This window comes from Bufo gargarizans, chromosome 5 (assembly GCF_014858855.1).
Source record: "Bufo gargarizans isolate SCDJY-AF-19 chromosome 5, ASM1485885v1, whole genome shotgun sequence".
NCBI classification, from domain to species: domain Eukaryota; kingdom Metazoa; phylum Chordata; class Amphibia; order Anura; family Bufonidae; genus Bufo; species Bufo gargarizans.
The window spans coordinates 157106272-157133418 of record NC_058084.1 but is presented as its reverse complement, the minus strand read 5'-3'; the positions used below and the strand labels follow the sequence as shown (position 1 = coordinate 157133418).

The following is a 27147-nucleotide window of genomic DNA, read 5'->3' as shown; positions in this document are numbered from 1 at the left end:
TTATTATATGTATTTGTATAGAGTGTGATACTGTCTGCTGACCTGTGTTTTTAATCCTACCTTGTGTGATATTGTCTATGAAACTATTGTATGTATCTGTATAGAGTGTTATGCAGATATAGGTTATATAGTATATAGTGTTATATAGATATAGGAGCTCTGCTTTGTGTACATTCTGTATACTCCAGCCACTGCTGAGAAAAGAGAGGTGGGGGAGGCGCTGATGTATTTCAGTCCCTGGATTTCCCTGTCTTGTGGATGATGCCTGATTACAAGTCAAATTGGTTATAGAAGCCCATTCTTGTTGCTATTGGAAAACATAACACAAAACATTCTTATTGTCTTGGGTCCCTGAGGCGGTGCTTATTTTTTAGAAAAAACAAATAAAATTATTAACACTTTACACAGAGCACTACATGCCACTGGATTTGTCCCCCTTACATTTTTTTTAATTTTTTTTATATATTTTAATTGTAAAGTAAAAATATGACTGTAGGCACAATGAACACAGAGGGACAGTAAATAAAATAATATAGCAAAAGGTATAAAAAATGTACTTTACAATCAGAAGTGTAAAATGCAACTTTGGGACTGTAAGTGATTAAACCCTTTCCCAACCTATTCTATATGGGGAGGAGCGATGGCATTAGTGTTTGCTCCTCCCAATAGTATGAAGGAAATCTCTACATGTAATAGCAGCGGTCTCCTTTAATAACGAGCAACATAACTATTCCCAAGTAATAATATATATATATATATATATATATATTGGCTCCAGTGTTTAATGCTCCTCTGTTTCCACCAGTATTGCCAGTATATAATCCTCTTTTGACCTCCCTCCTCATCTTGCGTGCTTTGCCAATAAATATATATTGACCACCCTGTATTGCCAATGGAGAATCCCCCCTGCAAAACATACAAGAATAGGGCAGGTTTTATATTCTTGGGGGGGGGGGGGGGGGCACAGAACAGACATTCAGATGTAGGCAGCACATGGTGCTGTCCACATCTTTTTTGCCCCCATTGAAATAAATGGGTCCTCAAAAAATGTGGATCGGATGCAGACCAAAAATATGGTCATGTGAATGCACTAAGGCTAAAAACACATAAGGATTTTTTGGGTGAGGATTTGAGGCAGACCTGCCTACAGAAATGGATTGGAAAGGAATTAGAAATATACAGTAAAGGAAGGATTTCTACTTCTGGCTGAAAATTGGCTGTGCTTAGCCCTGGTATGTTAGCATTTAGCATTATAGTTTCTTCTATACTTGGATTCTGGATTTAGTGCTCCTTTATTCTCATGTGTTTAACTTTCGCACATTTGATATTCTCAATAGATCTCACCAAATCTAGCTAGGTCTTCCACTAAATATTTCATATTTGAGACTAGCTTATCTGCAGTTTACGCAATAAGCTAAATGTGGAGAACTCACCGCCCAGTGGTTGTGATGTGTATTGCAGCTTTTTAGAGTTTAGTTACAGTTTCGCGATATGATGTTGTTTTGCTGTCAGGACAAAATTGACACCACTTCCAGTTTGGAGATCAGGTAAGAGAGGACGCATGTGTATATCATGAGGTGCCAGAGTGTTAATAATCCCCCCCCCCCTTTTAAGGAGTTTATTATGTGTATTGTAAGTATTGCATTTCAGTCACAAATGTACCATCTGTCACATGACCTAAAAATCTCTCCTTCGCTTTAGAAGGTTTACTACCATCTAACCTGTTTGTGTAAAGTATTTCTCTATTACCAGTGATTAGTAAAATACATATTATGATCGCTGTGATTGTCCTGCTGTATACTCTGCCTTGTCCCCAGAGCATTATGTATGGCCGTGGTTTAGTCACTGCATACTTTGAATACATCATTCTCACCCTCTGGCACTGTGCATGTCTATCCACAGCTGGAGGAGGAGTGGTGATACACGCCTCCTCACTTTATTGGACGCATCACTGTGGGGCTCCGCCTTGAGGGGTAGTGGCTACCTGCTCTTAAGGAGCGCACTGTGGCAGCCGCTCTACAGCCGTCATAGTGCTGGGGGCTACTTGCTGCTGCATGACATCAGTGGCATGCAGTTGCTAATGTATATTTGTTATTTTTGTTTAAACTGGCTTAATTACATGCGCTTTTACTCCTGGTGAATAGCTGGTAGTATCCAGCAGGGAAATACATCGAGGAAGGCGCTGGTTAGGAAGCCAGTTACATATGTAGCCAATTTAAGTAAGGTAATCAGTTTGAACCATCAAAACTGCCATTATCAACCTACACCTAATGAGAAGCAGGTATGCTGAAGGTTGGAGCATGGAGTGTGGTTCATTCATTGTTATACATAATTAGAGGCAGATAGACAATTATTGAGATTTTAAGCTGACTACACATAAAGTTTTGTTATTTTATTTTAGTTTGAGCTCTTTGTTATATATAGTGAATAACTCCATAAATTAAGGCTTAATACAATTTGTATGCTTAATTCATTTTGTTTCTTATGTTCGAGTTGTTTTCTCTTATAGACTTATGAATATGTACCAATAAAATGTAATTAATATGCACCTCTCCTCATGCATATGCATTTTGGAGGCAACCATTCATAGAAATAAAACTTTACCAGAAGCCCGTTTACTGGAAACTAGATACATTATTAAAGTCATAGAACTCAGTGATATGAGTAGAAATTAATGAATGAACAACCTGATTCTCATGAACATCTAGTTTATAAAATCCCTTTCCATTTTAGCCTCTCTTTTCAAAACGTGTATTTAAAGTCACGGTAAATTCCGAATTACAACACGGGTTATGGTTGAATTCATTTTGTAAATAACTAACGCCATTTAAATTGGTTTTACAATGTGATTTATATGAGTTTATGTACAGTAATTAAATGAACAAATAACATGTACATCTGCCAGCAATGTTTCTAGAATTACAATATTATAAATGTTTTACAATGTACTGCTGTAGGTTGAAATCTGCTTAACTGAAAGCCAATACCATTTTATTAAGGAACATCAGTGATGCAAGTAACAGCAACAGATGCCGATGATCCTACTTATGGAAATAGCGCTCGAGTGATCTATAGCATTCTTCAAGGCCAGCCATACTTTTCTGTGGAGCCAAAGACAGGTAAGGAACAAAAAATATTTGTCTCATGAAAAACAATAGACTTCGATATAAAAAAACCACTTATGTAACTGTTTGATATTTAGTCCACTTAGGCTACTGTACTATTCCTTCAAGATGTGCCTTGATTTGCCTTCGAAAAATGGATTCCCATTGGAAACAATTGGTACCAGATTTCATGCAGATTTTGGCTTGAATGCTGAAATTTTCAAGAAATTTGTGCCATACATGGACCATTACAGTACTGCAAACAGTCATGCCACAAAAAATAGAACCGCTATGAAATATTATAATATTATTCATAACTTCTAGAAGGAATAATAAAGCAACAGAACACATACAGTTATAAGAAAATACAAACTGGATTCCAAAAAAGTTGGGACACTAAACAAATTGTGAATAAAAACTGAATGCAATGATGTGGAGATGGCAAATGTCAATATTTTATTTGTAATAGAACGTAGATGACAGATCAAACGTTTAATCTGAGTAAATGTATCATTTTAAAGGAAAAATATGTTGATTCAAATTTTCACAGTGTCAACAAATCGGGGACAAGTAGCAATAAGAGGCTGGAAAAAGTTAATTTGAGCATAACGAAGAGCTGGAAGACCAATTAACACTAATTAGGTCAATTGGCAACATGATTGGGTATAAAAAGAGCTTCTCAGAGTGGCAGTGTCTCTCAGAAGCCAAGATGGGTAGAGGATCACCAATTCCCACAATGTTGTGCAGAAAGATAGTGGAGCAATATCAGAAAGGTGTTACCCAGCGAAAAATTGAAAAGACTTTGCATCTATCATCATCAACTGTGCATAACATCATCCGAAGATTCAGAGAATCTGGAACAATCTCTGTGCGTAAGGGTCAAGGCCGTAAAACCATACTGGATGCCCGTGATCTCCGGGCCCTTAAACGACACTGCACCACAAACAGGAATGCTACTGTAAAGGAAATCACTGAATGGGCTCAGGAATACTTCCAGAAACCATTGTCAGTGAACACACTCCACCGTGCCATCCGCCGTTGCCAGCTGAAACTCTACAGTGCAAAGAAGAAGCCATTTCTAAGCAAGATCCACAAGCTCAGGCGTTTTCACTGGACCAGGGATCATTTAAAATGGAGTGTGGCAAAATGGAAGACTGTTCTGTGGTCAGATGAGTCACGATTCAAAGTTCTTTTTGGAAATCTGGGACGCCATGTCATCCGGACCAAAGAGGACAAGGACAACCCAAGTTGTTATCAGCGCTCAGTTCAGAAGCCTGCATCTCTGATGGTATGGGGTTGCATGAGTGCGTGTGGCATGGGCAGCTTGCATGTCTGGAAAGGCACCATCAATGCAGAAAAATATATTCAGGTTCTAGAACAACATATGCTCCCATCCAGACGTCATCTCTTTCATTTTTCAACAAGATAATGCCAGACCACATTCTGCATCAATCACAACATCATGGCTGCGTAGGAGAAGGATCCGGGTACTGAAATGGCCAGTCTGCAGTCCAGATCTTTCACCTATAAAGAACATTTTGCGCATCATAAAGAGGAAGGTGCAACAAAGAAGGCCCAAGACGATTGAACAGTTAGAGGCCTGTATTAGACAAGAATGGGAGAGCATTCCTATTTCTAAACTTGAGAAACTGGTCTCCTCGGTCCCCAGACGTCTGTTGAGTGTTGCAAGAAGAAGGGGAGATGTCACACAGTGGTGAAAATGGCCTTGTCCCAAATTTTTGGGGATTTGTTGACACCATGAAATTCTGATTCAACATATTTTCCCCTTAAAATTGTACATTTTCTCAGTTTACACTTTTGTTCCGTGATTTATGTTCTATTATGAATAAAATATTAGAAGTTGGCACCTCCACATCATTGCATTCAGGTTTTTTTATGATTTTTATAGTGTCCCAACTTTTTAGGAATCCGGTTTGTATGTTTTAGAATTGTTATTACAAGAGGGATGCAATTAGTTGTTAAGACAGGCAAGTCAGGAAAGGTTACATGTCATCTTTCATGTGTGGACATGTTTACTATGTCCATGTTATCATACATAAAAACAGATGAAATACGAGGTCACTGGCCTGATCTAATGATGATTAGGAAAACCTCTGATCTCCATCTTGTAAAAGCCTCTGTGCCATGATCACAATCTCCAAGGGAAAACACAAAGGCCAATTCTCCCTTGATGATGTCAAGTAGCTATCCTGTGATGCCACCCATAGTCAACTTACATGGGCAGACATTCAGCAGATTAAAAAAGGACTGTAGGGCTTGCTGTGCATGATGCCTTTTGTTAGGGCATATTAGGTTAGGTTCTTATTAGAGAACAGACTAAAATTGTGCATGGTAGTGGTTATGCATGGTTGAGGCAATATTAGCTTCTGCAATCACTAGCTTCAACATCATCTATCTCTTACATAATGACAGATAAGAGTATGTGTGTACATGTGTGAGATGAGTGAATTTCAAAAAAAAATTGCTTCATCTCTGATTCACCACATTTTTCCAAAAATGTTAATTCAGGTCCAAATCATTTCTACCTGAATCAGGTATATATCAACTGTCCTGAAAATTGGTGCATACCACTCTAAGATCTTCTATGACTTATGTTTTTCCTCTCAAAAACCATAAAAAAAACTAAAAAGTCCTAGAGGATGAGAGACAAACACTTACCCATAACACTTCTACTTCCAAAGGGATCAGAGTACTAAAGTGAAAATTTCTCTGGTTTGATGAGTAGTCTTGGGGGTGTGCTTCCTCATTAAGGAGACCATCTAGTATGCATGAGGATTATTGTAGTTCAGCCAACACTGCTCTGTATTCTTCGGAAATGTGCATGCATCAGATAGACTTAGTGTTCTTTTCTTTTTGAAAGAAAAGCTAATTTGCACACAGAAATATATTCAAATTAGCTTTCCTTTATGAAAAAGCACTGATTGAACAGTTTAAGGGTACCACCAGATTTTCCCCACCAATATCAGATCATGGGGGTCCAACTTCAGTCTGCTGTATGAAGAGAACACAGTGCTCCAGCCAGAGCTGGGTTCTCTTCACTGTTTATCTGCTTGATGTCTACATTGCAATGCAAGCAGGTGTAATTACAGCTTCTCTGTTGCATTCACTTGATGGTACAGTGCAATTGTAGTTACACCCCATCCCATTCAACTGAATGGGACAGAGGAATTGTAATTACACCTACTTACCGCTGCAATGTCGACGGCAAGCAGATAAACAGTGAAGAGAATGCAGTGCTTGCAAAAGCTCTGTGTTCTCTTCATACAGCTTATTAGCAGGGGTGCTGGGAATTGGATTCCTGCAGTTCTGGTATTGATGACCTATCCTGGGGAAAGGTCATCAATGTGGGGAAAGCAGAAGACCCCTTTAATAATAGAATGTTCCCTTTAGAAAGTTCTACTATCAATCTATGTTGCTGCATATTTATTAGGATTGTCATAAAAAAAATAGCATTTTAGTATGGCCTATGCCAAGGGTAATGTGTGTATTTCTGGGCTTCTTTGTTAAAGTCAGGGATTTAGCAAATTCCAAAATCTGTTTTGACTCAACAAAATAGCAATTATATTGTGTTAATGTTTAGAAAAAAGTAACTCATTTCCAATGTATATCACTTATAGTTAGTAATTTTTACAGTGTCCATTTAACACATCATGGAGTTCTTACACAGGAAAGGTTTCATATGCATTTTTCATTTATATGCTTCTATCCCATTCTTTAATAACACAGTTCGCTTCACAAACATAAAGTAAAATTAATCACATCAAGAACAAACAATACCCAGGGTAGAACTTATCAATATTACCTATTTAAAGTGATGTATCACAGCCTAATTACTCTAAAAAAAAAAAAAAAAATCTATTAAATGTATTCAATTATACTGTAGGCATCTATACATTTCACTTCAGAGTCCTGAAATCTGTTAACATGAAATAGTCTAAATTTGCTCACCGAAATGTATCTTTTCTTGAGTCCAAAGGCAGCACACACAAAAGTTTAATGTTTTGCTCCTCCCATCTAGGACAGAAGATAAATTATTAGTAAATCAGACTAATTAACCCCCCATAAAGGAATGCACACCCACTAGGCAGACATGTTTTTTCCAACAATGTCTTTTTTCAGGAAAGGATTTAATTGCTGCCTTTGGACTCAAGGAAAGATACATTTCAGTAAGCAAATTTAGACTTTCCTTGTAGTTCTTCAGATAGCACACACAAAGGGATCTGAAAAGCAATATTAAACAAGGGGTGGGTTAAAATTGCAGCCTTAATAAACTTGTCTGTCAATGGCTGAATTGCAAGCACCAGATACATCCAACTTATATTGTTTTGTAAAGATGCATGGAGAAGACCATGTAGTGGACGTGCATATTTGATCCAATGTCTTTATTTTTTTTAGTCCCCCGCCTTTCTCTGTTAACTCAAACTGGTAACTGGAGTACTTGATAATTAGAAGCAGACTTTAATAGTATTCTTAATCCAAGCAGTGTAGGCTTGCTGGCTTTTAAACTTCTCTACAAACAGCAATGTGACATAGTGTGGAGGTGGTAGCAGCATCAGGAGGCCACAGAATGGCAAGGTGACATGGTGTGGAGGTGGAAGCAGCATGAGGAGGCCACAGAGTGGCAAGGTGACATAGTGTGGAGGTGGCAGCAGCATGAGGAAAACACAGAGTGGCAAGGTGACATAGTGTGGAGGTGGCAGCAGCATGAGGAGACAACAGAGTGACAAGATGACATAGTGTGGAGGTGGCAGCAGCATCAGGAGGCCACAGAGTGGCAAGGTAAAATAGTGTGGAGATGAGTGGCAATACCAGTACCCGCTAAAGATGGTGGGTGAAAGAAGGAGCACTTGGCATCAGATGTGTGGCATCAGGCGTGTTGCAGCATCAGAATAATAGCTAAGGCAGGTAGCCAGAAGAGACTAGTCTGTTTTATCAAAGCGATGGTGTGGCGCCATGGATGATCTAGGAATTGGTGGGTGAAAATTCTGGCTGATCCACGCCTGATTCATCTTGACAAAGGTCAGTCTGTCCACATTTTGGGTGGACAGGCGAGTTCTCCTTGTGGTAACTATGGCCCCCACGGCACTAAACACCCGCTCTGATTCCACACTACTGGATGGGCAAGATAGCTTTTCCAGGGCAAACTCGGACAGTTGTGGTCACAAATCCAGTTTGGCGGCCCAGTAGTCCAGCAGATCTTCAACGATTGCTGGCAGGGTGCACTCCAAGTATGCCACCACCTGCTAGTTCTTCTCTACGTCTAGCTGCTGGTGAGTAGTTTCTTTACTAGGCGGGTGAAGAAATCTGCTCATCAGCGACTGTAGACTCAGGCTGCTGCTGATGGAGCTGGTATTACTCCTGCCACCCCATGACTCCCTAGCAGTAATGGCAGTGGAACGTGAGTGCAGAAATTCCCCCCAGTCAGACCTGCGAGAGGATGGACGATGGCACGGATAGGCAGTGGCCTACATAGGATGTCTCTATAGTAGTTCAGTTTGTCCTCCCTCTCAGCAGGTGTATAAAAAGGTCCCAATTTCAGACCGGTAGCATGGTGACAATTCGGCAGTTACTACCCAAGCAAGTGAGCATGCAGTGGACCCGTTGCACAAGTGACTTGGAGAGACTCCCTGCCTCCATCTCCACTGCATACTGCCACAGTGTGTCTGGGTCCTCTGCCTCATCTTTTTTATCGTCCTGTATCTCCTCTGGCTGCTCCTACTCCTACTCTTTTGTCACCTGTGTAGAAAAACTACCCATTTCACTACAAATTGCTTGTGCTCCAATGTTTTCCTCCTCCATCAGTTCAGCCCCCACACGACTCATGTGGCAGTGAGATCTAGGCGCTACGTCTCCAGTCCCCTGACCAGCCAGATTAACCAGCATCTGTTCCAGGACATGAAGCAGTGGAATGACATTGTTCATCCCCGTATTCCTGGTGACTGACAAATAATATGTCGTCTTTAAAGGGCCATGAGCAAATTGCAGGTATTACGCATGAGCTGCCACTGTCCGACATCGAAGTTACACAGGGGAGTACGCCTGTCCGCTTTGATCATCAGGCAATCGTTTATGGCCTTTCTCTGCTCGTACAGTCGGTCCAACATATGAAGGTGGAATTCCAATGGGTTGGGTGATGCCGTTCTGCTGCTGAAGCTCGAGGAGGGTGTGCTTTGCGGTGTACGAGTGGCTGAAGTGCATGAAAAGTTCATCCAGGTAAGCGAGGTGCAGAACAGCATGACACTGCCTTGCCCTGCACATGTGGTATGCTGGAGGGGCACTGTGAATTGTTCATGCAGTGGAGGCTGAGGACACGGTGGAGGATGAGGAGGCATAGGCGGACACTGTCGCTGGACCAACGGCATGGCAATGTAGAGGTGGAGGCGGCGTCATCTGGCCAAGTTGCTGATGTGGCTGTACAGGAACCACTTTGACCCAGTGGGTTGTAAAGGACATGTATTTTCCCTGACTGTAGTTACAGCTCCGCATGTCACTTTGGCAGACACCGAAAGGCTCAAGGACTGGCTCACCTTCTGTTCTACATGTGTGTGCAGTGCTTTTACTGCTTTTTTGGCAAAGAAATGACGGCTTGGGACTCTCCACCTTGGCTCAGTGCAAGCCATCAGTTCTCTGAAAGGTGCAGAGTGCACCACTTGGACAGAAGCACGTTCAGCTTCTGTGCCATTGGATGAATGAACGCATACTGTTGTCTCTTGGCAATCGATTTGGTGATCGATTGCTGACAAAATGACTGAAAAGGATTAGGAGGAGGAGCAAGAGCATCAGGACCAGCAGATGAAGGAAAGGACACCTTCGGCTGAGGTGGTGGAGCCTTGACTGCCTGAAATCGGCTTTGTGCCACTGGGTGATGGAGCCATTGCTTTGGCAGGCTGGACCACCACATCGGAGCCACGGTTCTCCCAGGCCACTTTATGGCAACACTGTATATGTTGACACAGGGCCGTAGTTCCAACATTGGCACCCTGGCCACTCTTAACTTTCTGCCCACAGATTCTACATATGGCCACGGTCACCTCCTTCGGCGGCGTAACAAAAAACTGCCACACCACCGAGTAGGTGATTTTACCCCCAACACTACACACTGACTGCTATCGCCACTGCCTCCTCGAACCCCTGCACCGCTACTTCAGGAAGGCTGACACAAAGCGGGTGGTCTACTCTGGGAACGTTTGGCTACTGAGCTCCCACTGCTGCCACCCTGCTGACTCCCGTGCACTTTAGTGACTTGATGGCTCCGCCGCTGACTCACGGGCAAGCTGCCACCCTTTTCTCCAGATGATGAGGAAGTTTCTTTGTCACCTGGCTCCCAAGCGCAATCAGCTACATCATCGATGTCCACTGATGTCCTCCTCAACCGTCTCTGGGTCAGCAGCCTGACCGCTCGCAACACCAGCTCCCACAACACTCTCCTCATCACTAATTGCCTGCCTAGTGGAGGAAGCGCCTAGCGGAGGATGTCTTCTCTAGATCTTGGCTGGGCAGTAGCTGCTGACTGTCCTGTAGTAGCTCTTCCTTGCTGAAAAGTGGAGCTGAGCCTATGACATATAATACTTCTTCCGGTGAGGGAACTGAAAATGACAGAGGAAGTTTCAGGACAGGTGGGGGCACAGGGCCTGCTCCCGGAACATGCCAACTAAACATTGTGTCAGAGGAACCTACCGACTCTTGGCTGAGGATGTCTGATGTCCCTTGGTACAAAGTCGATGACCGAGTCAACCATCAAGAACCTGGAGCTCAAGCCTCTCACTGCAACCCCTGTTGCCACACCCCCTTACTCTGCTGCGACCTGTGCCTGGGCCAGAAACATTTAGGCCTCTGCCACTTCTCTGTCTGACATACTTTAGGATATATCACTGCACCACTTAATGCCAAAAGGCCTGAATTTTGTTTCTATTTTTACACAACACAAAAGGCTTTTCAACAGATAAGTGCAACGCTGAACGGCGAATATATTTTGATTTTGCCACTAATACACATCAAACAGGGCTTTAGAGTATTTCACTGCACCACTGACGACAATTAGGCCCTAAATTTTGTCTACATTTACACAACACAAAAGGTTTTTCAACAGATAAGTGTAATGCTGAACAGCAAATATATTTTTATATTGCCACTTAAACACAGCAAACAGGGTTTTAGAGTATTTCACTGCTCCGCTGTCGACAATTAGGCCCTATTTTTTTCTACTTTTACACAACACAAAAGGCTTTTCAACAGATAAGTGCAACGCTGAACGGCGAATATATTTTTATTTTGCCACTAATACACGGCAAACAAGGCTTTAGAATATATCACTGCACCGCACAAGGGCAAATATATTTTTCTTTTGCCACTAATACACGGCAAAAAGGGCTGTACAACATAAAACTGCACCGCACAAAGGCAAATAAGACGTGTTTTAGAAATATTTCCTTGCAATAAACCCTGTTAATGGCTGTATAAAACAGCATGATTTGCCCACTCTTCTTTGCAAAAACACTCCAAATCTGTCAGATTGCGAGGGTATCTCCTGTGCACAGCCCTCTTCAGATCACCCCACAGATTTTCAATCGGATTCAGGTCTGGGCTCTGGCTGGGCCATTGCAAAACTGTAGTCTTCTTCTAGTGAAGCCATTTCTTTGTTGATTTGGATGTACGCTATGGGTCATTGTCGTGCTGAAAGATGTAGTTCCTCTTCATGGTCAGCTTTCTAGCAAAGGCCTGAAAGTTTTGTGTCAATATTGACTGGTATTTGGAACTGTTCATAAGTTCCTCTAGCTTAACTAAGGCTCCAGTTCCAGCTGAAGAAAAACAGCCACAAAGCATGATGCTGCCACCACCATGCTTCACTGTGGGTATGGACTTCTTTAGGTGATGTGCAGTGTTGTTTTGGAATTATGGCCAAAAAGTTCAACCTTGGTTTCATCAGACCATAACACCTTTCCCCACATGCTTTTGGGAGACTTCAGATGTGTTTTTGCAAAATGTAGCCTGACTTGGATGTTTGTCTTCATAAGAAAAGGCTTTTGTCTTACCACTCTACCCCATAGCCCAGACATATGAAGAATACAGGAGATTGTTGTCACATGTACCACACAGCCAGTACTTGCCAGATATTCCTTCAGCTCCTTTAATGTTTCTGTAAGCCTCTTGGTAGCCTCCCAGACCAGTTTTCTTCTCGTCTTTTCATCAATTTTAGAGGGACACCCAGTTCTTGATAATGTCACTGTTGTGCCCCATTTTCTCCACTTGATGATGACTGTCTTCACTGTGTTCCATGGTACATCTAATGCTTTGGAAATTCTTTTGTACCCTTCTCCTGACTGATACCTTTTAACAATGAGATCCCTCTGATGCTTTGGAAGCTCTCTGAGGACCATGGCTTTTGCTGTGGGATGCAACTAAGAAGATTTCAGGAAAGACCAACTAGAGCAGCTGAACTTTATTTGGGGTTAATCAGAGGCACTTTAAATGATGGCAGGTGTATGCTGACTCCTTTTTAACATGATTTTGAATGTGATTGCTTAATTCTGAACACAGCTACATCCCCAGTTATAAGAGGGTGTGCACACTTATGCAACCACATTTTAGTTTTTGTTGTTTTCTTCCCTCCACCTAAAAGATTTCCGTTTGTTTTTTAATTGAGTGGTACAGTTTGTAGGTCACATGTGCAATTTTTTTTACAGCACATAAACCTGACATTTTAACAGGGGTGTGTAGACCTTTTATATCCACAGTATATTTCTCCGAGGTCTCTGATATTGGATCACACATACATCTTTTGAGGAGACAAACTCTCCTGAACTCAAAGAATGTGGAAGTGTACTTCCTGACTAGGGATAATGGAATGGCCCAAAAAAATCTACCTTGTTAAGTATTTCTCGGACAAAGCCATCAAGTCTTCTGGAGTTTCTGGCTTAATCACCATAAGATGAACCAGACATGATAAACATTGGTTTCTTCCTGAAACAATGCTGGTTTGCAATGTATACTAATGTCCATTTTACTGCTTCTATCGAAGAGGTCAGGAAAGTATATATTTGTAGACAGAGTTGCTGCCTGGCCTAATCTGATAGTGATCTGACTAGCAACAGGAGAGGTGGTTGCACGGGACGGGGGAAGGGGGAGGGGCTGGGGCTTGCACAGAAGTTGCTGAGGGGAGCCCTATTCAAACTTGGCACTTGGTGATGGGACATTAGATATCACATCTAACTTGATTTCTGGATCTGCTCCGGTGAGAATTTAAGCAACCAGTTTTTGGAGTCTAACTAGAAGCTAAGGGCTGAGTTAGCACCACAACTAGCATAGTAAAAACACCAGGCGATGATGATAAACCAAAGGTCAGTGAATTGAAGATTTGAAATCCTGGTGAGCGATGGCCATAACATAGTCCTGCTGGCGAATGTTGACAACAAAACAGAAATTCAGATTATGAATTTCTTCCGAGAAGAAGTGTTGATCACAAATATTCAAATCGCTAATTTTTATTGCAAGTATCGGCACTTCGAGAATTATCGAAGATGCAAAATATAGTGCTATATATTCGTAATGGCGAATATTCTAGATATTTTTTTTCAGTAACCTTCCTTCTTGCTTATGGGTCAATGCGAAGGCTGCAATGTCTTTTTCAGAGCTTAGCAACATCCCTAGCAACCAATAGGAAAGTTTCCTACCCCTTTACTATATAAGAACCTCCCCAGCAGCCATTTTCTGCAGTTTTTTTTTGCAGTTCTGAGAGAGAGCAATTACATTGCTGTGCTCTGTGCTTCCATCTGGATCCTATTCCTTATCCAATTACATTAGTTAGTTATCTCATATATATATATATATATATATATATATTACATCCATGAAAAAGGTCAGGCAGCACTCCTCAATATGCAGCTGTAGCGGTGCCCGCAGTGATCCCTCGATACAGGACCATATAAACAACACAGAAAATCCGCGGCACTCCTTGAAGTAAAAAAATTTGCAATTTATTCACACATGTCAGAAAAGACAACGTTTCGGTTCTCTCACAGAACCTTTTTCAAGTCACCTGACTTGAAAAAGGTTCTGTGAGAGAACCAAAACGTTGTCTTTTCTGACATGTGTGAATAAATTGCACATTTTTTTTACTTCAAGGAGTGCCGCGGATTTTCTGTGTTGTTATATATATATTACAGATAGTTAGTGGGAGATAGTCAGTGTAGGTTAGATAGTGATATACTGTAGCTGATAGGTAGTGTGATAGGAATTAGTGTTTCTCGGCTGTCCATACCTGCATGCAGTGCTGTGATATCACAACAATACTTAGTGCACCAATCAGTAAAATCTACTCAGACCTGATAAAATGTGAAGTTGCATGTATTGCGCAAAAAAATTGTGCATCATTAGTGCCGATTTGCGCAATCGCAATAACAATGACTGGAGATCATGAATTCTAGAATTTGCTAATTTATTGTGAATATTATGCGAAAAATTCTCAAAATATAATAAAAATGAATATTGCCTATGCCACTCATCACTACTGTTTAGGCACGTCAGATCTAGCCTCCATCTTACCTATGGCTTTGGCACAGCATACACTCTTGAAATGACCCCAGAAAGTTCCTGGGAAAAATATCAATATTTCCCTTTGAAGTCCTGAAACACCCATTATTTGAGGCTTTGCCTTGAGGGGCAACTTCTTTAACCTTAGGAAATAACCTGCATACAAAATTCTGTCCAGGTGTCTGATGTAATCTTTGCACAATTTGAGAAAAGGTTTTGTAATTTTGCTCCCACTGGAAGCCTGTTGTCCTAAATTTGATGTTTCCCTGTTCCAAATTTCAACTTTTTAGTGCTTCTAGAGCCTGAAACTTAGAACTTACTCTTCTCTATCTGATCTTTCTGAGCCTCTCTCAGATGATCTTTGGAATGAAAATGATAAGAATGAAACTGGGCCTAGAGGTATATTGTGGAAAGGAAAACCCTCTGTAACAACGATTGATTATAAATATAATTAATTTGGTGAGGAACAAAATGGCACTAACAGAAAGTCCCTCTGCACAGTGTGTCTATGGGGAACACATGAACTCAGAGGCACATTCACACAAAAGTATTTTTTCTTTACGACACAATTTCCAGATCTCATGTGGACCCATTATTACAATGGGACTGAAAGACACGGACAGCACACAGTGTGCCGCCCACATCCGCACATCCATTCCGCGGCTCCAAAAAGAGATGCAGGAAGCAGGGTATTCTAAACTGCAAATGCAAAATGCACACAGTGGCATCTGTGTCCTATGGATCTGCAACTTGTGTTACGCAAAATAGGCTACGGTTCTGTGAATGGACCCCTAATCTTAGTTGACTAAGCGAGGCTTCATGGGGAAACTGCAGGAAAACAATCTTTCTGACTAGAAGATACCTAACAGGGAATAACCGACTTCCAGAAAAAAGTCTTCCTTGCCAGACTGGCCCCTTGGATATTACCTTAGGATGGTTCCCCACTGAGCTGAGACCACAGGATCTGTAACCTCTGTAATCTAGCTCCCATATAATGTTACATATCTGGCTGGGAGCACGCTCCTGCCATATATCACTTTTATAGGATTATCAGGAAATACCCTGGAGTTTGATTATTATTATTATTATTATTATTTTATTATTTTTTTTATCCATTTTGGGCTTATCCCCTCTAGTTGCAACCATTTCAAGGTGAGCTAGCACAGCTTTAAAAGGGCTTCTGTCACCCCACTAAACTCATATTTTTTTGGGGGGGTACTTATAATCCCTATTCTGCGATATAGCTATACATTATGTTATTAATCATTTTCGTTCTGTAGATATGTCAAAAAAAGTACTTTTATAATATGCTAATTACCTGTCTACCAGCAAGTAGGGCGGCTACTTGTTGGAAGCAGCCGCAAAAAACCGCCCCTCCTCCTGTTGATTGACAGGGCCAGCCACGATGTCGTCGCGGGTCTGTGTTCATTCGGCGCAGGTGCTCTGAGATAAGAAGACTCGCCTCCTCAGCACTCCCTCAGTGCGCCTGCGCTGATTACGTCTTCTCTATCGGTGACGTCATCGGCGCAGGCGCACTGAGGGAGTGCTGAGGAGGCAACCCTCCTTATCTCAGAGCGCCTGCCCCGAATCAACACAGGTGCGCGATTTTGGAAATGCTGACAGGGCCAGCCAGAGGAGGAGATCGCGGCTGGCCCTGTCAATAAACAGGAGGAGGGGGCGTTTTTGGCGGCTGCTACCAGCAAGTAGCCACCCTATTTGCTGGTAGACAGGTAATTAGCATATTATAAAAGTACTTTTTTTGACATATCTACAGAACGAAAATGATTAATAACATAATCTATAGCTATATCGCAGGATAGGGATTATAAGTACCTGTGGGGTGACAGAAGCCCTTTAATAATGAAAGTAAATTAAACATCATGAAAGAAAGAACTTCAGAATCCTCCTAATCACAGAGACAGAGTCTACATCCAGATGGGATGAGGCAGGAGATAAGGTAAAAAGAGTTGTAAATAAGCATGGTCTTATAGATATATGAGCAGAAAGGACTAGAGTGAAAGCTTCTGACCGCTGAGAAGTAAACCATCTGTATGTGTGAGCTTCATTGTCCTAGACAGAAAACAAAAAACATGTCTGCCTAGTGAGTGTGCACTCCATTATAGGGGGGTTAATTAGTCTGATTTACTAATGATTTATCTTCTATTCTAGATGGGAGGAGAAAGACATTAACCCTGTTCTAACTAGAATGTTAGATTCCTCTGTTCCATGTTTCAAGTGGAAATTATTTTTAAGGTAGAGATGAGATCACACTGTGCCTCAGCAAGACTGAGAATATCATGAGATTCGTCTTATCTTCAATTATTTTAATTCTGTTAGCCTCCAAGGACTACATTTTCAGAACGTCTCTTTAGAGATAAACATCTTATACAAAGAGCTGTGATAAACCTCTGTAATGTCTCTATCATACAATTCATCTAAGAGAAATCTTCTCCTCATAATTATCTGCTTGTTAGTTCCCAGAGGAACTTACTTTATTGTTTGCGTGCAGTGGTCCACGCTGTATGGACTTGAGGTTATACCAATGTTTTTTCCTTTTCCAATGTGAACCAACATTAGAGATAAATGCAGTAGTGCCAAATGTGATTATATTACTATACATTACTAATCTTTTCTAAAATGTACAGCATACATGTAGTCAGGCAGTCTAAAGATGTGCACAATCACTGATAAGGGGCCTATTAAAACTTGAAGGGGTTGTCCGGGCATTTTCTATTGATGACCTATCCTCAGGATAGATAATCAATATCAGATCAGCGGGGGTCTGACACTTGGCACCCCACCGATCAGCTGCATGAGGAGATAGCGCACGGAGTGTGCACATGCAGGCTCCCGTCTCTCTACATGTTCACTGCTACTTTGACATATACATAGCAGCGGTGAGCAGGAAATGAGATGGAAGACAGCACATGCACACTGCGTACGCCGTCTCCTCATACAACTGATCGGCGGCGGTGCCAGGTGTCGGACCCCTACCTTTCTGATATTGATGATCTATCCTGAGGATAGGTCATCAGTATTAAAAGCGATAAACCCCTTTAACCCTTTCATGACCAAGGGTCATTGATGCCCCAGTGTCCAGGTCAAAACTTACAAATCTGACATGCATCACTTTATGTGGTGATAGCTTTGGAACACTTTTACTTATCCAAGCCATTCTGAGATTGTTTTCTCGTGACACATTGTACTTCATGATAGTCATATATTTGAGTCAATATATTTCACCATTATTTATGAAAAAATCCCAAATTTACCAAAAATTTTGAAAGATTCTAAAACAGAAAGTCATACCTAATAAAATATTTATTACTGAACATTCCCCATATGTCTACTTTATGTTGGCATCATTTTGGAAATGTAATATTTTTTTTTTTTAGGACGTTAGAAGGCTTAGAAGTTTAGAAGCAATTCTTACAAATTTTAAGAAAATTTCCAAAACCCACTTTTTAAGGACCAGTTCAATGACCCCATTGTAGAAACTACACCCCTCAAGTTACTCAAAACTGATTTTACAAACTTTGTTAACCCTTTAGGCTTTCCACAAGAATTAAAGGAAAATGGAGATTACATTTCTAAATTTCACTTTTTTGGCAGATTTTCCATTTTATAATTTTTTTTTCTTTAACACATTGAGGGTTAGCAGCCAAACAAAACTCAATATTTATTACCCTATTCCACGGTTTACATAAACACCCCACATGTGGTCGTAAACTGCTGTACGGGCACACGGAAGGGCGCAAAATGAAAGGAATGCCATACGGTTTTTGGAATGCAGATTGCGCTGGATTGGTTTTCTGAACGCCATATGTTTTTTATTTTTCTGCTGATCGTCTTGTGCAGGGGCTCGTTTTTTGCAAAAAGTGTTGAGGTTTTTATTGGTACCATTTTTGGGTACATAGGATTTTTTGATCATTCATTATTACACTTTATGGGGCAAGGTGACCCAAAAATTGGCTGTTTTGGAACTGTTTTCATTTATTTATTTTTACAGCGTTCATCTGAGGGGTTAGCTCATGTGATAGTTTTATAGAGAAGATTGTTACGGATGTGGCAATACCTAATATATATATACTTTTTCTTATTTATTTAAGTTTTACAGAATAATTGTAAACCAAAAAAATGATGTTTTAGTTTCTCTATAGTCTGAGAGCAATAGCTTTTTTATTTTTTGGGCGATTGTCTTAAATAGGGTATAATTTTTTGCGGGACGAGGTGACGGTTTATTGGTATTATTTTGGGGGTCATACGCCTTTCTGATCGCTTGCTGTTGCACTTTTTGTGATGTAAGGTGACAAAAATGGCATTTTTTTTTACACAGTTTTTTTTTAATGATATTTATCGGATGGGGTCTATCATGTGATATCTTTATAGAGACGGTCGTTACGGACGCAGTGATACCTAATATGTGTATTTTTTTTTTCATTTTTTATAGGAAAAGGCAATTTATTTTTTTAATTTTACATTTTTATTTATTTATTTTTACTTTTATTTTTTTTCACTTTTTTTTTTATCAAGTCCCTCTTGGTTCTTGAATATCCAGTGGGGCTGTAGTATACTTTGCAATGCTCTTGCAATACATTAAGATGCCCTGTAGGTGGCAACAGCGGACGCTTTTGCAAAGCGTCCGGTTGCCATGGCAACCATCGGGGCTGCCATCGCAGCGCAGCAGCCCCGATGGTGGAGATAGGGAGCCCCCTCCCTCTATTAACCCCATGGATGCCGCTGCCGCGGCATCTATGGGGTTACAGAGCTTACAGCAGAGTGTCAGCATAGAGTTGACACTTTGATGATGGCGGCGGCTCAGGAATGGAGCCGCCGCCATCAAACACAGCAGGGGTGCCGACCGAAAGGGGGGCAGCGCTGGAAGGGGGGGGAGGGAGGGTGTGCAGAGCGCAGATCAGAGCCTGAAACCGACATTTTTTCACTGCCGCGATCCAATTGGTTAGTCTGTACAGACTAACCAATCGGATCGATTGCCGGCAAGGGGCCACTCTGATTGGTCCCTTGCCGGCATTACTGCACTGTATGCTGTCCGTGACAGCATACAAGGCAGGGGCAGAAGCTTTAATCCAAGCGCTTTGCAGCGCTTGGATTAAAGAGCTGCCAGAACAATTTATACGTGGTAGCTGCACGGGGTATGTGCAGCTATCACGTATATATGCAGATTGCGGTCGGGAAGGGGTTAATTTTATTCTATATAGTTTAAAGTTTTACACCAAAACCAAGGGACAACCTTAGTAGGGCTACTGTTGAGAGTAACATACTGTAAGCTATGTTAGCGTGAGTTCACACTAGCAATATGGAGTCTGTTATGGCTTTCCGTTATAACAGGGTTCTAATGGAACATAACGGAATCCATAAGACGGAAGGACGCTGCCCATAGACTTGCATTATGACAGAATGCAAAACGGATGCCTTTAAAAGGCATTCCGTTTGCTCTCCGTCCTAATAGAAGTCTATGGGAATCAAAAAGGATCTGTCTGGTTCCCGTTATGCAAGACGGAAAAAAAAGTCCTGTCGACAGGACTTTGTTTTCCGTCTTGCATAACGGGAACCAGACAGATCCGTTTTGATTCCTATAGACTTCTATTAGGACGGAGAGAAAACGGAATGCCATTTAAAGGCAGTTCTGTTGACAGGACTTTGTTTTCCGTCTTGCATAACGGGACCCAGATGGATCCGTTATGTTTTCCCATAGACTTCTATTAGGACGGAGCAAAACGGAATGCCTCTTAAAGGCTTCCGTTTTGCATTCTACCCTATGGACTCTGTTATAACGGAAAGCCATAATGGACTCCATAACGCTAGTGTGAACCCACCCTTAGATAAATACAACAAAAACTTGGACTTTCATCTAACCTTTTTTTTTGTAAGGGATTGCTCTCTCTCAGTGGGTCACAATCACAGACTTCTCCTCTGACAACGGGCATCAAGTCCAAAAGGTGCTTTATTTTGGGAATTCAGCACCATCACACACATAAATATGGGGGGGGGGGAGACCTTCCCATCTGGGCTCTACCTAATACTTGTGTTGTCTCTACCTCCACTATAGAGCACCGTTCAAACACGGGATTAGATCCGGCTTCCTCAGCCATATACAGTCCAGCAGCCTCCAGACTGTGATCACACCAGCACTCTTGGGGGAGATGGTCCAGAAGTCCTCCTGACTCTGACCGTGCATCCCACTTTCTGTAGGCATCACTGGGCCCCCCAATCATCAGGCTTTACAAAGCCCCGTGGCTCCTCAGCCCTCCTGGCTGACACCACACATAGCATCTCAGGCTTCCTCAGTCTTTCTCCCAAGTCATACACAGAGGGTTGTTTTATCCTTCCTTGATTATAGCAGCAGGCCTCCTCTCCCCATTATTCGTGACATTATCAACCGCCAAATAACCGCCATTTTGTTTCTATCAGTGCATCAATGGATCCTATTTCTGCACTGGTCGGACAACTCCAGGGGTTGTTTCTGGAGGTAGCTGACCTTCGCATGACCATCTCACAGATCCATAGACCACAGGTGGCTGATTCCGATAGCGTGAACCAGGTCTGATCTGAACCCAAGGTGGCTCTTCCGGACAGATTTTCCGAGGGAAGTGACAATTTTAGTTGTTTCAGGGAGTCGTGCAAATTATATTTTAAATTGCGTACACGATCTTCTAGGGACGAGAGTCAAATAGTGGGTATACTCATTTCTTTGCTAGAAGGTGACGGAGATGTATTGCTCTGAATTTAGGACATGTGCTATGGATACGGAGTGGAATGATCCTGCTCTCCATAGTCAATTCTGCCAAGGGCTATCCGAGGGCCTGAAGGACACATTTCATGAATATCCCATGGAGGCGGCTATGTCCCTTGCTGTACGTATTGATAGACGCTTGAGGGAGAGATCCTCAAACTCAGGACATACTATCATATAAGGTGGCGGCCTCTTCCGACACTTTGGGCAAAGAGACACTTGATCCCATTTCTGGTGATGAGCCAATGCAGCTGGGGGAGCTACCTCTGGATCTGTGTAATAAGAACTATAGGATTAAAGAGGACCTTTCACCGATTATGACACTGTGAACTAAGAATACAGACATGGAGAGCGGCGCCCAGGGATCTCACTGCACTTACTATTATCCCTGGGAGCCATTCCATTCTCCTGCTATGCCCTCCGGTATCTCCGGTCACAAAGTTATGGTAGCCGGAGTCTGCCCTTGTTCTTCCGCTATCCAATCGCATTGCAGAGCTCACAGCCTGGGAGAAAATAACCTCCCAGGCTGTGAGCTCTGCGCTGCGATTGGCCAGCGCTAGAGCAGAACAAGGGCAGACTCCGCCTACCATAACTTAGTGACTGAAATCTCTGCCTACTATAACTTAGTGACCAGAGGTATCGGAGCTTATACCGGGAGAACGGAGCAGCGCTGTGTTTATATATGATTACTGCAGCAATATCCAAGGTGTGATAACAATCTACCTGTGTGTATTAAGGTGAAATTGAGCATCAATCCTCAATCATCTGTTTACTTATATTACTTATATTCAGTTACCACATGGTTGCAATTTAAACTTTGTTAGGGGTTTAATTTCTTTAAGCAGCATACATGTACATGATTTATACATCAAAAACCAACATTTTCTGATAGCTTAAGCTTATTCCGATCAATACACATTGTCTTGCTGATGGTGCCTCATCTTGCCACTGCTGCTGTCTATCTGCCAAACTAGCATCACGTTCTGTACAGCTGCATGCTTAGGGCACTATACAGCTGTATAATGCCACTAATGCCTCAATTGTTCGTTTGGTAGAACTTTACATTTTTTTGGAAGCAGTTAGTGTTCATGGGCTAGCATATGTATGTGACTACTACATTAATACCAACATTTTCTCACAGCTCAGGTTTCTGATGAATACACATTGCCTTTCTGGCCTCATCTTTCCACTGTTGATGCCTGTCTGCCTAACTACCATCACATTCTGTATGGCTTCTGCGTTCTGCATAATGCCATTGCTGTGACCAGCCAACTATTATCTTCCGTGCTGTTGCCTCCATCATGCTGCTGCCTTTCTGCCAACATGTACCATATGGCTGCTGCTGTAGCTGCCGCTGCCTCATCAGCTGCTGTTCCTCGCTGTTAATCCGCTATGATAACCACCATTAATGAATAGCATCTTCCTCCTCTATATCACTACTACTACTACTGCTATTACTACTACTACTATTGCCACTACTGGTATGTAGGGATGAGCGAACTCGAACTGTATAGTTCGGGTTCGTACCGAATTTTGGGGTGTCCGTGACACGGACCCGAACCCGGACATTTTCGTAAAAGTCCGGGTTCGGGTTCGGTGTTCGTCGCTTTCTTCGCGCTTTTGTGACGCTTTCTTGGCGCTTTTTGAAAGGCTGCAAAGCAGCCAATCAACAAGCGTCATACTACTTGCCCCAAGAGGCCATCACAGCCATGCCTACTATTGGCATGGCTGTGATTGGCCAGAGCACCATGTGACCCAGCCTCTATTTAAGCTGGAGTCACATAGCGCCGCCCGTCACTCTGCTCTGATTAGCGTAGGGAGAGGTTGCGGCTGCGACAGTAGGGCGAGATTAGGCAGATTAACTCCTCCAAAGGACTTGATTAACTGATCGATCTGCAGCTGTGGATCATTGAGCTGCTGATCCTCAATTGCTCACTGTTTTTAGGCTGCACAGACCGTTTGTCAGTCTCATTTTTCTGGGGTGATCGGCGGCCATTTTGTGTCTTGTGGTGCGCCAGCACAAGCTGCGACCAAGTGCATTTAACCCTCAATGGTGTGGTTGTTTTTTGGCTAAAGCCTACATCAGGGTGAAGCTGTCACACCAAGTGCATTTATCCAGCAATAGTCTGTTCATTTTTTGGCCATATACAAAATCAGGGGCAAGCTGCGCCTGTCACCAAGTGCATTTAACCCTCAATGGTGTGGTTGTTTTTTGGCTAAAGCCTACATCAGGGTGAAGCTGTGACACCAAGTGCATTTAACCAGCAATAGTCTGTTCATTTTTTGGCCATATACAAAATCAGGGGCAAGCTGCGCCTGTCACCAAGTGCATTTAACCCTCAATGGTGTGGTTGTTTTTTGGCTAAAGCCTACATCAGGGTGAAGCTGTCACACCAAGTGCATTTAACCAGCAATAGTCTGTTCATTTTTTGGCCATATACAAAATCAGGGGCAAGCTGCGCCTGTCACCAAGTGCATTTAACCCTCAATGGTGTGGTTGTTTTTTGGCTAAAGCCTACATCAGGGTGAAGCTGTCACACCAAGTGCATTTAACCAGCAATAGTCTGTTTATTTTTTGGCCATATCCCAGTCTAATTCTGTCACTAAATCCATACCGGTCACCCAGCGCCTAAATACTAGGCCTCAAATTTATATCCAGCTAAATCTGTCCCTAGTGCTGTAGCTGGGCGAGTTATTTAGTGTCCGTTCAAGCACATTTCTTGTTCTGGGTTGAAATACAATTCCCAATTTAGCAATTTCATAATTTAGTGGTTCCTGCTATATCAGAGCTATTTGAAATCTATCCCAAAAAGGGTATATAATATTGAAGGTGCACATTGGGTCATTCAGAATAACTTCACACACACCCGCTACTGTGTATTTCCAAGTCTAATTCTGTCACTAAACCCATACCTGTCACCCAGCGCCTAAATACTAGGCCTCAAATTTAAATCCCTCTAAATCTCTCGTTACCCACCGCTGTACTGTTGTTGCTGGGCAAGATATTTAGTGTCCGTCAAAGCACATTTTTTGTTCTGGGTTGAAGTACAATTCCCAATTTAGCAATTTCATAATTTAGTGGTTTCTGCTATATCAGAGCTATTTGAAATCTATCCCTAAAAGGGTATATAATATTGAAGGTGCACATAGGGTCATTCAGAATAACTTCACACACACGCTTCTGTGCATTTCCAAGTCTAATTCTGTCACTAAATCCATACCGGTGACCCAGCGCCTAAATACTAGGCCTCAAATTTAAATCCCTCTAAATCTCTCGTTACCCACCGCTGTACTGTTGTTGCTGGGCAAGATATTTAGTGTCCGTCAAAGCACATTTTTTGTTCTGGGTTGAAGTACAATTCCCAATTTAGCAATTTCATAATTTAGTGGTTTCTGCTATATCAGAGCTATTTGAAATCTATCCCTAAAAGGGTATATAATATTGAAGGTGCACATAGGGTCATTCAGAATAACTTCACACACACGCTTCTGTGCATTTCCAAGTCTAATTCTGTCACTAAATCCATACCGGTGACCCAGCGCCTAAATACTAGGCCTCAAATTTAAATCCCTCTAAATCTCTCGTTACCCACCGCTGTACTGTTGTTGCTGGGCAAGATATTTAGTGTCCGTCAAAGCACATTTTTTGTTCTGGGTTGAAGTACAATTCCCAATTTAGCAATTTCATAATTTAGTGGTTTCTGCTATATCAGAGCTATTTGAAATCTATCCCTAAAAGGGTATATAATATTGAAGGTGCACATAGGGTCATTCAGAATAACTTCACACACACGCTTCTGTGCATTTCCAAGTCTAATTCTGTCACTAAATCCATACCGGTGACCCAGCGCCTAAATACTAGGCCTCAAATTTAAATCCCTCTAAATCTCTCGTTACCCACCGCTGTACTGTTGTTGCTGGGCAAGATATTTAGTGTCCGTCAAAGCACATTTTTTGTTCTGGGTTGAAGTACAATTCCCAATTTAGCAATTTCATAATTTAGTGGTTTCTGCTATATCAGAGCTATTTGAAATCTATCCCTAAAAGGGTATATAATATTGAAGGTGCACATAGGGTCATTCAGAATAACTTCACACACACGCTTCTGTGCATTTCCAAGTCTAATTCTGTCACTAAATCCATACCGGTGACCCAGCGCCTAAATACTAGGCCTCAAATTTAAATCCCTCTAAATCTCTCGTTACCCACCGCTGTACTGTTGTTGCTGGGCAAGATATTTAGTGTCCGTCAAAGCACATTTTTTGTTCTGGGTTGAAGTACAATTCCCAATTTAGCAATTTCATAATTTAGTGGTTTCTGCTATATCAGAGCTATTTGAAATCTATCCCTAAAAGGGTATATAATATTGAAGGTGCACATAGGGTCATTCAGAATAACTTCACACACACGCTTCTGTGCATTTCCAAGTCTAATTCTGTCACTAAATCCATACCGGTGACCCAGCGCCTAAATACTAGGCCTCAAATTTAAATCCCTCTAAATCTCTCGTTACCCACCGCTGTACTGTTGTTGCTGGGCAAGATATTTAGTGTCCGTCAAAGCACATTTTTTGTTCTGGGTTGAAGTACAATTCCCAATTTAGCAATTTCATAATTTAGTGGTTTCTGCTATATCAGAGCTATTTGAAATCTATCCCTAAAAGGGTATATAATATTGAAGGTGCACATAGGGTCATTCAGAATAACTTCACACACACGCTTCTGTGCATTTCCAAGTCTAATTCTGTCACTAAATCCATACCGGTGACCCAGCGCCTAAATACTAGGCCTCAAATTTAAATCCCTCTAAATCTCTCGTTACCCACCGCTGTACTGTTGTTGCTGGGCAAGATATTTAGTGTCCGTCAAAGCACATTTTTTGTTCTGGGTTGAAGTACAATTCCCAATTTAGCAATTTCATAATTTAGTGGTTTCTGCTATATCAGAGCTATTTGAAATCTATCCCTAAAAGGGTATATAATATTGAAGGTGCACATAGGGTCATTCAGAATAACTTCACACACACGCTTCTGTGCATTTCCAAGTCTAATTCTGTCACTAAATCCATACCGGTGACCCAGCGCCTAAATACTAGGCCTCAAATTTAAATCCCTCTAAATCTCTCGTTACCCACCGCTGTACTGTTGTTGCTGGGCAAGATATTTAGTGTCCGTCAAAGCACATTTTTTGTTCTGGGTTGAAGTACAATTCCCAATTTAGCAATTTCATAATTTAGTGGTTTCTGCTATATCAGAGCTATTTGAAATCTATCCCTAAAAGGGTATATAATATTGAAGGTGCACATAGGGTCATTCAGAATAACTTCACACACACGCTTCTGTGCATTTCCAAGTCTAATTCTGTCACTAAATCCATACCGGTGACCCAGCGCCTAAATACTAGGCCTCAAATTTAAATCCCTCTAAATCTCTCGTTACCCACCGCTGTACTGTTGTTGCTGGGCAAGATATTTAGTGTCCGTCAAAGCACATTTTTTGTTCTGGGTTGAAGTACAATTCCCAATTTAGCAATTTCATAATTTAGTGGTTTCTGCTATATCAGAGCTATTTGAAATCTATCCCTAAAAGGGTATATAATATTGAAGGTGCACATAGGGTCATTCAGAATAACTTCACACACACGCTTCTGTGCATTTCCAAGTCTAATTCTGTCACTAAATCCATACCGGTGACCCAGCGCCTAAATACTAGGCCTCAAATTTAAATCCCTCTAAATCTCT

At 41.8% G+C, this 27147-nt stretch overlaps 1 protein-coding gene across 1 annotated transcript in view; it reads left to right on the top strand.

Annotated features, from left to right (window-relative positions):
* Window positions 1-27147, top strand: part of LOC122938015 (cadherin-7) — a 279605-nt gene that overhangs the window by 130940 nt on the left and 121518 nt on the right. Inside the window, exon 3 of the mRNA XM_044293272.1 lies at window positions 3000-3119. Within this exon, the coding sequence (XP_044149207.1) occupies window positions 3000-3119 (120 nt within the window). The remainder of the gene's footprint in view (window positions 1-2999; window positions 3120-27147) is intronic.